Source organism: Lactuca sativa, chromosome 7 (genome assembly GCF_002870075.4).
Source record: "Lactuca sativa cultivar Salinas chromosome 7, Lsat_Salinas_v11, whole genome shotgun sequence".
NCBI lineage: Eukaryota > Viridiplantae > Streptophyta > Magnoliopsida > Asterales > Asteraceae > Lactuca > Lactuca sativa.
Window position 1 is genome coordinate 65,009,999 of NC_056629.2, and position 12,250 is coordinate 65,022,248.

General features: G+C 32.8%; 1 protein-coding gene across 2 annotated transcripts; it reads right to left on the reverse strand.

Moving 5' to 3' along the window:
• Positions 1–912: 912 nt before the first annotated feature.
• LOC111877784 (serine/threonine-protein kinase PCRK2) lies at positions 913–11,075 on the reverse strand. Of its 2 annotated transcripts, none has more exons than XM_042896584.2 (8): positions 10,190–11,075; positions 9,806–10,104; positions 9,517–9,652; positions 9,295–9,437; positions 3,117–3,222; positions 1,992–3,003; positions 1,574–1,686; positions 913–1,387 (listed from the first exon to the last, which is right to left on the reverse strand). In XM_042896584.2, the coding sequence occupies exons 1-6, from the start codon at positions 10,893–10,895 to the stop codon at positions 2,717–2,719; spliced, it is 1,677 nt and encodes a 558-aa protein (XP_042752518.1). In that variant the 5' UTR covers positions 10,896–11,075; the 3' UTR covers positions 913–1,387; positions 1,574–1,686; positions 1,992–2,716. The 2 variants fall into 2 exon arrangements, with proteins under 2 accessions (XP_042752518.1, XP_023730055.1); XM_023874287.3 differs by having other exon boundaries at positions 913–1,400.
• Positions 11,076–12,250: the final 1,175 nt, after the last annotated feature.

Below are 12,250 nucleotides of genomic sequence, written 5' to 3' on the forward strand. Positions count from 1 at the left end.
TACAAAGAACAAAAAACTAAAATTTCTAAACTGAAAACAACATAACTTGAGATTAGTTGAGTAATTGATTATGAAATTTAAAATATGAACTAAAGGGGTATAATTGAAGGTTTGAGAGGCCTGAGGATGGTGTAATTTTATCAGAATTCAGAATTCTTTCGCAACATTCAGTTACAACAGAGTAAGTTCAATATATGGACAACTGTATGTTATGTGTTATATGTGCAATGCGTTTTCTTGCATTATTGATCTAAGTGGTAATTACTTGATATTGATTTTTATGCCTTTGGCCATGTAGAACATGACTCGTATCACTTTGGTATTGGCTTTGTGCCTTTGGCCATGTAGAGCATGACTCGTATCACTTTGGTATTGACTTTGGGCTAGGTAGGGCTAAAAGCCTGTATATTCTAGCAACATGATAAAAAGGGATTGTGTTTTATGTGCCTCTTGGGCTGGAATTTATGATGTTTATGATATTAAATTATTGTGTCTCATTGATTGTAATCTCTTTAATCTAACCATTGATTGATCCAGAAAGCCCTTCATTTGACACACATATAAGTCTTTGTTGTCCTTTGTTTATTTTTGTTCCTATCATATTGTTATGTATATGGTATAATGTTATATTGTATCTATTTTTGAACTCACTAAGCGAGCCCGCTTATCCCTTTCGGTGTTTAATTATTTCAGGTGATAAGCATCCAAAGTGTTTCATTATTTCAGGTGATAAGCTTTGTTGGAGGACTTAGAGTAGTTGACACTACTACGTTTGTACTTGGTATACATATATGTATATGGATTATAAATTTCTGGGTAGTTATATATTTATACAACTAGTTATGAAACTTTGTAAAAACCCTTTGAGTCGGTTTGTATCCATGCTTTTGTATTTAGAACGCTAATGTGAATTATAATTTTGAATATGCATGTAGCATGTTTGGCTTTATGGTAATTTTAGTGTTGGGGTTTTACACTTGATGATAACAATGGATGAGCATGATCATAGTTTGAATGATCATGATATTAATTTGACATATCATGATGATAATTTGAATAAACACTACAATAATTTAGTGGTTTTTATTAGTTACATCTTTGATGAATTGATGGGGTTTTTTTTTTTCACTCCCTGCTGAAAATATATTTGGACTGGCCCCGTTTAGCATTCTTCTCCAAGATTCTTAGCATCCTTGATTCTGAATCCACCTCATTGCAGATTTGAAAACATTTGTTTACAATATCAACCACAGACCGTTTTCCATGTTGCTTAAACCATTGGTAACAAATCTCTTGGAATTCAATTTGATTAGGTATCTTTTCCCTGTTAGCAACTCCGCAAATACCACTTCAAGACCCGTGAGATCGCTCTGTAGTTTCAAGGGCTCTGAGAATGTGATCTGTGGTCATATATATATATATATATATATATATATATATATATATATATATATATATATATATATATATATATATATATATATATATATATATATATATATATCCAGTTGTTTCACCGCAAGGACTGACTGGGGGGGAACTTATGTATTGGAGACAGGATGAAGTAACTTACCACACCCAGGATAAGTCGCCAATGTCAAGATTATGAGGACACCGAGTTTTTGCAAGATATGTACCATGTATTAAGTTAGTTATATCATAACCTGAAAGCTTTGCTGTAAAATCCTGCAAAATTATATTTCATGCGTACAAGTAAAATCAGCATGGGGCGTTACTATATATAATTAGAAATAATAGCTTAATGCTGAAATATGTTATTCATGAAAGGCATGTGATGTTCAAGTGGTAAAGACTGGCTTAGGATAACCTAAGTTCCATGTAAGATAGACATATAATTAGATACAAGACACAAACAAGTTAATATATTACCATCTAGATTTTTTGTTTATGGGATTCATTGTAAAGCGGAATCAATGAGTTATACTAGATCATCAATTTCCAATGCATATAGTGAAAGAGCTAAACCGTACCTCATCCAACAATATCTTTAGTCTTTCAAGCTGTGACCAATAAACTGTTCCACTCATAAAAGGACCAACTTGATCTTGTTTTCTCACATATTTCACTTTTGCACATATTTTTTCCTTCTTTTATACATATTTTTTCTTTTTCGAATTCCATATATTGGTCTTAAGTCGAAGTAAATATGACCAACTTCTCCACTAATCGGTCTGTTTCTAAAGGTATTCTGTTACAAAACTGACAAAAGTATAACATAAGGCCGAGAAGAATAAAAAATCCCCCTTTCCTTGTATGTTGTAAAAGGGAACTGCAGATCTTTCTGCAAAGTCTTGATTACTCCGTGCTCTAGAGGTCCTGCAGCACTGACCAAAGCGGCTATGGGAACACCCAATCAAACAATCTGTAAAACATGTCTCACTTGATAGAATCTCTTTCTTCTAGAAGGAACTACCCTAAGTTCTCGAATGAAGCAGATCGGCTGAGAATTTTATTTGTTTTAATTTGCATCTGTTGATCCAAACCAATCTACAAAGTCGATCATGGATCATATCTTCCTTCTCTCCAACACAGTTACTCGATGTAGCCAAATAATGTAAGCATGAATTATAAACTTTTCAAGCAAAAAGCTTGTTCTCATATTTGGATGGTCCACTGAACTAGTTTGCATCATGTATGCAATACATATATTCATGCAACAATGTAGGCAAATAATATCGTTTCAACTACAAGTTGTTTATGGTATATAGCTCTCAGTAGCTGCTGTTGCGAATTCCTCACTCCGACAAAGTGGAATACAGTGCTCATACTCTTTCAAGATTCTTAGCATCTTCGATTCTGAATGTACCTCATTGCAGATTCTGAAACATGATTGGGCAACATCAACCAAGGAGGTTTTTCCATGTTGCATAAGTAAATCATCAATCTTTTGGAATTCATCATCATCATATATTCGTTTCCCTGTTAGCAACTCTGCAAATACCACTGTAAAACCCGAGAGATTGCTTTGTAGTTGAGAGAGCTCTGAAAAAGTGAATTTTGTCAGACATATTTGATTGCATCACCACAAGCAAAAATGCAACAGGGACTGACTCGGGGGTGGGGGTAGATGATGGAGACAGGTTGAAGTAACTTACCAACCCAAGGAGCATACACTAGATCTTCAGGAGGATTGATACTTCGAGGATAGCGACCACGTGCTAACTTAGTAACGTCATAACCTGAAAGCTTTGCTGTAAAATCCTGCAACATTTATATTCCATGAATTCAGATCAAACAAGAGAAGGGTGTTTAAATAAAAATGGAAAACTAGTTTAGTTGTGAAATATGTTAATCACCAAGGGCAGGTAATATTTTACTCAATAACCTAGAATTCCCATTTTCAAATGGGTATTACCCAGCTGGGTAGGATTTCTTTGGTGTTATAGGAAACTACTGAAAAGTACATAAATCTTAGCAAATCACCACCTTAAACTCACTGATGAGCTGATACAATGTTAAGAGGAACTACAAAGGGTTTGTAATCACTAATCAAGCATCGACTGCATTAGCTAAAAGACACAAATTAGACAATAATTTTATCATCAGGATTTTTGTATATGGTTTGTTGGAGAAAACATTGAGACAAGAAGATTAGAGGAGAATTTTGTTGTGCAAAAAACTAACTTTATTAATCACAATCACAGCACCTTACAAAGGGACATATAGACAGAAATATATATACAGAGGTAACCAATCATCCCCTACAAGTTGGTGCCTGTGGTTATTTTCTGGATTAACTAATATTAACTGCCATATAAGAAACCTGAGTTACCTAACTTATAACCACCTTAACTACCATCCATTAATTAGTAAATCCTAAGTCTAGTTTAATAATTCAACACTCCCCCTTAAGCTAGACTTATACAACATCAAACATAATCCTAACTTCTTAAAAATTTCATTCTTCAAATATTCTTTCATGCACCAAATCTGACGTTGCTATGGAAGAACACCATCCATAGTCACAAACATATTCTTCTCGTTTGCTGTCAATTGTTGCTACAGGTACCCTTTTTTTACCACATAGTAGATGCAAACTTCAAATACCATACACTGAAAGTTGTCTTCACTAAGAACAAACAAACGTTCATCAATCTTAAGCATCATCTTTTACAGGAAGAAAGCCACATGAAAAACATCCAATGAAACATCATTTGTATGAAATTTTTCTAAGGATTAGTTACATGAGATCATCAAGAAACCGGAGCCATCTGTGCTTTTGACATACAACACATATAATCCCATCTTCATCTTCTTCATTTTTGAAGTTTCGAATAACCATAGTCACAAACTTGTGGTTTCCACGCCTTACATGGATATCATCAAACTTTCCACCATGAAACCTCCTTGACATCAAGCACATGGTTTTTCTTTTTGCTTTAAAAAATATCAACCATCTCTTTCTCCTCCCTGGTCATCTCTTAATTATTTCTCCATTTTTCCTCATTTTTCAAAATTGAATCAATTTTTTTTTTTTTTTTTGATACCTCTTTGTTGAGATTAATCTCAAACTTCGTCTTCTACAGCAACTTTTGTTGTACAAAAGAAGATGATAACAGGGTTTTTTTCACTAAGAACTAACAACCTTTCCTTAACCTACAAAAATTATATAATGCACACATATATAGGCAACCATCTCAATCATCACGACTCACAACCCTTCATGGATGGCGGTTGGTAATAACTAATCCTAACTGTTATAAATACCATTAATTAACCAAAATATAACATATAACTACTACATAAAACACATAAACTAAAACAATAGATCACTCTTTCCACACTCCCTTGTTTGCCCATCTTCCGCGTGACCACCTTTTGATTTACTTTCCAAAAAAGTTTCGTAATTGGCATCATAATTATTAGTCTTATGATACAAACCTATCTCATACTAGGCCCGTATCACGCCAAAAGCAAAGTGTAGAGCTCACTCCCACAAAGCGAGTTGGTAGGAGGAGGAGACACCTAGATTTAAAAAAACCACCAATAAAACTTTCACTTGGATGATGTGGGATCGTAACAACACCTCATGCTTTGAAGATTCGATGTCCTTGTTGGTTACTACTAGTACCCCCTTTTTGGTCCAAACCACCCCTCCGAGACATTGTTGGTCATGGATACGTTGGTCATGGTTGACACCCCTCTTTTCAGCTCGAAGCCAACACTCCGTTGGCCACCACTCCAAGTTTTTGAACCTTAAAAGATGAGGATGCTTTTAAAGCAACCGATACAAATCCATCTCACACAAATCCATCTCAAACTAGGCCTCTATCACACTAAAAGACCAAGTGTAGAACTTACTCCTAAAAGCCTGCTTGTAGGAGGTGGGACACCTAGACATATAGGCGACCTATCAAACTTTAATTTGCATGATGTGTGATCATAACAACGTTTTCTTACAAACACTAAGCATGTTGTCATATTTCTGCATGTCAAATGGTTACTTCCAACTTTCAATTCTTCATCACAATCTCATCTATTGATTCTGATTTTTCATCAAAAGCTTTCTCTTTCCTTTGTATTCAAATCTAGAACCAAAAGCTTCGATGCCACTATGTTGGAGAAAACATTGAAGATGAGAAGATTATAGGAGTATTTCTTTGCATGCACGCAGACACACACGTGTGTGTGTGTGTATATATATATATATATATATATATATATATATATATATATAGAGAGAGAGAGAGAGAGAGAGAGAGAAAGATAGGTTCAGGTATTTTAACTAAGTATTATGTTATTGTATGTATAAATGTAGGCCAATCAAAATTAAATAAAAAATTAAATAAGGGTAATTTAGTCATTTGTTTAATAACTTCCAAAAATAATCCCTTTAATCATGATATCTTTCTAGTTTAATTCTCGTTCCCCTCTTTATCTAAAAACCGATTCTGAAAACCCTAAGTTGAACAAATCGACACCAGCGACCCTTTGTGGGGTTGCCTTTCATCGTCTTCTTCATAAAGCGGTACCATGCCCAAGCGCGATTTCTACGTTTTTTTCAATAAGAATCGATTTCTGCAAAGGGCATTTCCGGGACATTTCGATCGATCGCAAGGGGGGCTGAGAAAGCAACTTCGGTCCTCGTCTTGGCATCATCAGGTCAAAAGAACATCAATTAAAGGAGGTCATGTGGTGGTGAAAACTGAACAACGATTGGGGAAACCGAAGGCAGCTTATGCCACCGGCAATCGTCGCAACTAGGGGCTTCTTCGTCAGCTTCCTAGTTGATTTCATCTTTCATCTTTTCTCTTTTCCTTTTTTTTTTTGTTCCAGAAGTCTCTAGTTGTTCTTGTTTGGGTTGATTTGAAAGAAACGGAGGTAGGAAGGTGGTTCGGTGGAGGCAAGGAAGAAGAACCGAAATCAGATGGGTGTTTGGATTGAGGCTGTGAAATCAATGGGCAAGCAAAAAAAGAAACAAAGGGCTGTTGTTGGCTGGATAAACACAAGTTTCTCTAATCTTCTTTCTTATTTTGATTGATTTACTGTAAATCAATGAAGTTTAATCGATAGGTTTAGATGAGTTTTTGGGTTTGATTGATTGAACACAAATCATGGTTGTTTTGGTTGCTTATTTGACAGATGAATGCTTCAACTGAATTGAAAGTTGTTTTCATGCACACCAAGCGCTCGCTAAAATGCTTCAACTGAATGGTATATTTTCGTTTATATCATTCTATTAGAAAAAAAGGTTTTTTTTTTTTTTTTTAATTTTTTTTTATTTTATGATAATCATGAACATATTCAATTAGAATTCCCTGAATTAATATAATTATTGGTAAATGAATTCCAATTTTATCAGAATGGAATCACGAATTCCAATTATGTTGGAATGGAGTATGAATATTTTCTCACAATTTTATTCATTGGATTTGTTTCTACAGAAGCTGATGCTTGAAGAACGAACCACGGAATTTGAACGACGCCTCTTAGCAACATTATTCTTTTAGAATGTATTAGTGTTTTTGTTAGATTTTGATGTTTTTTTTCTAGATTTGAAAGTTTTTTTAGTTTTATTATTTAAAAATAAATGTAATTCTTAGCAATTGTTACATGTATTCTATAAGAATTAATGTAATTTTTGTTTTAATTCTTCGATTGATGGTTCGAGAATTTTGTTATTCTACTAAAAATTTTGTTATTTTTGAACATACTCAAACATATTATGTCAGAATATCCAAACTAAAATCCTTATAATTTGTAAAATCGAATTTTTAAAATTAATAGAATCTTTGATCCCTTAAAATATGCAAATTTCCTTTATTAAATCTATGTTAACCGACTAAAATACCCTTCTAGTTAAATTAGATGGTATTTTTCAATTATATTTAATTAAATAATATGTATTAATCACTTTCTTAAAATAAATAAAATGATTGGCCCACATTTATGCATACAATAACACAATAATTATTTTGAATAGAATAACCTAAGCATATATATATATATATATATATATATATATATATATATATATATATATATATATATATATATATATATATATATATATATATATATATATATATATATATATATATAGAAAACAAAAGAAAACCCAAAAAATCATAAAAATGCATAAAAAATATACTTAGAGATCACAAATCTTTTTTTTTTTTGACTTTATACATAAAAAATTGCAACTTTTTTTTGTATTTTCACTGAAAAAAACTAAAAAAAATCAATTTTTTTTCTTTTGTTTTATTTTCAAAAATATTTTCAGCGAAAATGTAAATAAAAGTTGCGAATTTTCATAATATAAAATCAAGTATTTTTTTTTTTATTTATTTTTTTATTTTTTTATTTTTTTTGTGATCTCTAAGTATTTTTTTATGCATTTTTATGACTTTTAGGGTTTTTCTTAGGGTTTTTTGTTTTCCATATAACTTAAACCTAATCCCAACAATTACAATCCTTCGAGTCAACGGCGAAATGGCGGAACTAATCGGTTGGTTGGGGTAGCACGTGCTACCCCACATTCCTTCCCAATATGTATAGAAAAGTTTGGTATTTTTAGATATACGTATTATATATTAAAAAGTGTTCACAACGAAATCAATTGTGCTCATATAAAGGGATAAATTTAAATCCATTTAACAGTTTGATAGCCCACCGAATAGAATAAATAGACTACTGATTAATTAATAAATTCTATTTAATAGTTTAAAATCCATTTTATTACTTTAGTTTAGTTTAGATGTTCAGATTGAAACCCTAAAATTAGCTAATTATTCATTCACTTGTTATGTTGTTTGTGAAATTCGGTTTAAATCTTTAATTGTATATTTTAAATCTTTAATTGTGTTTGTAGTGATATATGCTAATTTGAAGGGCATTAAAGACTTTTCTCATTTGATGGTGGAAACTAGGAAACATCATTCTATTTCTTTTGTTTATAGGTTATTAAAGTTCACTTTAGTTTTGCTCATCGTAACCAAAATTTGATGAGAACTATGAGCATTTGATTTGACATGCGAAATTGTAAGAAGACAATGACATGGTGATTTGGGTGTTAAAAAATGTATTCGATCATGAGTATAAAAACGGATCTAGTTCTAGTTCTACTTAAATATCCCAATCACTAATCACAATGAACTATATCTCTCAAACACACTCTACTAGCAGTATGCAACCCATTATTTATAGAGGTGCTAACAAGTCTCTCTCTCTCTCTCTCTCTCTCTCTCTCATGTCATAAGGCTCGAATCCCACATGTGCAAGTGGGTCTTCTCAAGTCAAGTCATTACAAAGTCAATGCATGTCTTTGCACCCTAACAAAATTGTTTAAAGTTGTTTTTTCGCAATGAAGCTCTTGAAGACCGACTTGCATAATAAAATTAGTGATGATTTTTCAAACGATGCTTTTATTTGTAGTGTAGGAAAAAAAGCACTTATTGATTTTAACATCGAACAAGTAATAGAGCATTTTCGAAAAATGGGTAAACGATGAGGTCAACTTTAAAATGTAAGATTTTTGTGCTAGTTTGTTATATCAAATTAAACCTTAGGTAAATAAAATAAAATAAAATAAAAAACTACTTCACTATCTTTTATCCGGATTTTTGTATGCCACCTCTTATAAAAGTTTTTGGTTCCCCCACTCCTTCAAGTTGGTGATTATTTTATAATATTCACTCCATATAACATAACGACATTAATTGCCATTCATGTATTAGTAAATCCTAAGTCTAGTTTAATAATTGAACATGGGATTCACATGAAAACATACTAAATTTTTTTCCAATGCCTATAGGAAAAATAGCTCATAGATACCTGATCCAGTAATATCATGTGTCTGTCAAGCCGATACTCAAAGACATTAAATTGATATTGTGTCTTGTGCAAGAAAACAAGACCTCGGGCAATTCCTACTGCTATTTTCACCTTTATAACCAACGGAAGTCGTGATACCACACCTACATCCCATCAAATATAAGATAAATTTATAGTATTTTGAAAATTTTGTTTATTCATGAAATTATTTATGTTGCTTACCACTATTCAGGAGATTATTAAAGTTTCCGTTAGGCATGAATTCATACACAAGGAACAATTGTTTGCGTAGTTGGTCTTCGAAGCAATATCCTATGAGCTTTTCAAGGTTGGGGTGCTTAAATTCTTTCAAATGCAACTGCATTCAAAAGTGATCACATGTCACAAGGTTGTTGTTCCATGAAAGAGATACATGCAATGGTACCACATAATTTGTATTTGAACAGAAGTTACTTTGGATTTTCGCGCCAATAAGATATAAAAAGAGAGGGTAAAATACAAGATACTTTACCCAGCGTGCAGTTGTGTAGAAGTCAATTCTCTTAACAGCAATTGCCAATCCGGTATTATCTTCTGTGGGGGAATATGTTGTTTTATCGATCCAACCTTTGTAAACCTTCAGATACCTCTTGTCATCTCCCAAGTTCTCAGTAGCACGCATCAGGTCATAATACGTGAAACATTTAAGATCTGTAACCAATGATTCCCAAGGCTGACGATGCATTTTACCTTGATTGTTGCCATCCTTGTTAGTTGAAGAGCCCCGATTCATGTTTATATGGCTCTTTGATGAACTTGTGCCACTTTGGTCTTGGATAATGGATGAAAAAGGTCAAAAGCTAACATAGTTAGTATATACATATTGAACACTAATGTAAAGTTTCTGCATACATACCAGAGTTCTGTTTAGTTGCCAAAACAAGATACTTATGAATCTTCCAAGTGAATCCAGTTATGCCTGATGGTTCAGCTGAATTTTCATGTCTCTGTTGTAGTTCAAGTAAAGCCTGAAGTGAGACCACAGCCTCAGCGATGGTTGGACGTTCCTTTAGAACACTAAGCAAACAACGGTACGCAATTTGTGCAAACCGTTTTAAACATTTGGGAAAAATTGTTCCCTTGATATTAGGATCAACCATTTGATCTAATTTCCGTTCTTTCACACACTTTTGAGCCCATCTTACCAAGCTACATTGGTCCTCACTGTTGCGTTCATCGACTGCAAGCCTCCCTGATAGCAATTCAAACAATACAACCCCAAATGCATACACATCTGTTTTTCTTGTCAGCTTTCTGGTATAGAAATATTCTGGATCCAGATACCCGAATGTGCCTTTAACACTTGCATCAACATAAGATGATGATTGATTGGTTGGGCCAATTTTGGACAACCCAAAATCTGATATCATAGCATCCCAGTTCTCATTCAAAAGAATGTTCGAGCTCTTCACATCACGATGTATCACTCCGTGTTGGGTACCAACACCAGTGTGAAGGTAATCCAATCCACGGCCAGCACCAATGGCTATCTTCAGTCGTTGCACCCAATTTAAAGGAGTCTCTGCTTTGTGTAAATGATGGTAGAGGGTTCCACGGGGCATATAGCGGACATTCAATTATCACCCATTTAGGTACGTTTTCACTTTGTAAACTCCACCGGAATCATCCCTAACGACAAGAATGCCGTCCATAAACAATCCCTACCAAAGCCCTAAACCATTTACCCATTTAATCCACGATTTCACCATCTACAAGCCCTGATAACCTTAGCTTCAGGTAGGGTGATTGAGATTTGTCAATATCACCTTTTTATGAGCTGATAAAAAAACACCTTATACTTTTATTTTTAAGACTTAAGTTTATTTATTATTTTTTTTTAAACGACAAATATACTAAATTACTCCTAAGTTATTTAATCTATGTCCATTTCGGTTTTAAAGAGAAAGATCAACACCGTATATTGCTACTCCAAAAGTCCTTTGGTCATGAGTTTATTTAAAAAGAAAAAAAATAGACCATCATAATTTATTTTATTTGATTTATTATTATTTTTTTGAGTTTAATTAAAAAAATTAAAATATGATGGTCTAAATATTTGAAAACTTTGAATTTATAAGAAAATAAAAAACATTAATAAATTATTAAAATTGAAATATTTTTTATCTTTTAAATTAAAAAAAAATTAGATAAATAAACAAAGGAAACTAATAAGATTTAATTTAGGAATTTTGAAATTAAAAGCAAAGTCCATTAATGAAATTGTTATATATTTATTATTACATTTATTACATTTTGAACTTATATGAGATTTAATAAAATAGAAAAAAAAAACTTTAAAATGACATATGGAAAAAAAATTAATTTAAAATAACCACAAAATAACATTTTGCAGAAATGAATGAGAATATGTCATGTGACAAAAATATAACATCTTGATGTTGAGGTATTTCCATTTTTAACCCTAAGCATGAGAATTGATTGCATTTTAGCCCTTGATATGAAAATTGTGGAAAATTCGACCAAAACGACATTTTTGTAAATATAGGACGTCCCCACGTATGCTAGGCGTAATCCCCGGTACGTTGGGCCTGCGTGCTAATATCCCAAACCCTAATATTTAGGGTTTAGACCTTAATTAAACACCCTTAAGTCCTAAGTCCTCTTTCTTTCATCAGCTTCCAACCCCAACTTCGACCTTTTACAAATCCTAATTTGTTTTTGAGTATTCTCGCGCCATTTGTGTGTATGTTGGTGTTGATAGAGGAAGAAGAAGGAAGAGAGAGCAACTTTGAAGCTTGGAGCAACCATGGATCTAGAAGTCTTGCACCATCCTACATCTCTAGAATGTATAAACATCCTACATCTCTAGAATGTATAAAGTTCATACCTTGAGGCATATTTGATTGGATCTAGCTTGTATGATCTTATTATGAGCTTTTGTCCCCAATCAAGGATG

Excerpts from the sequence above, each read along its gene's own strand:
- LOC111877784 (XM_042896584.2), bottom strand. The coding sequence starts at position 10,895 with ATGCCCCGTGGAACCCTCTACCATCATTTACACAAAGCAGAGACTCCT. Across the intron at positions 10,105-10,189 it reads GGCAACTAAACAGAACTCTG|ACCAAAGTGGCACAAGTTCA; the intron begins GTATGTATGCAG and ends CCATTATCCAAG. Across the intron at positions 3,004-3,116 it reads AGTGTATGCTCCTTGGGTTG|AGCTCTCTCAACTACAAAGC; the intron begins GTAAGTTACTTC and ends TCACTTTTTCAG.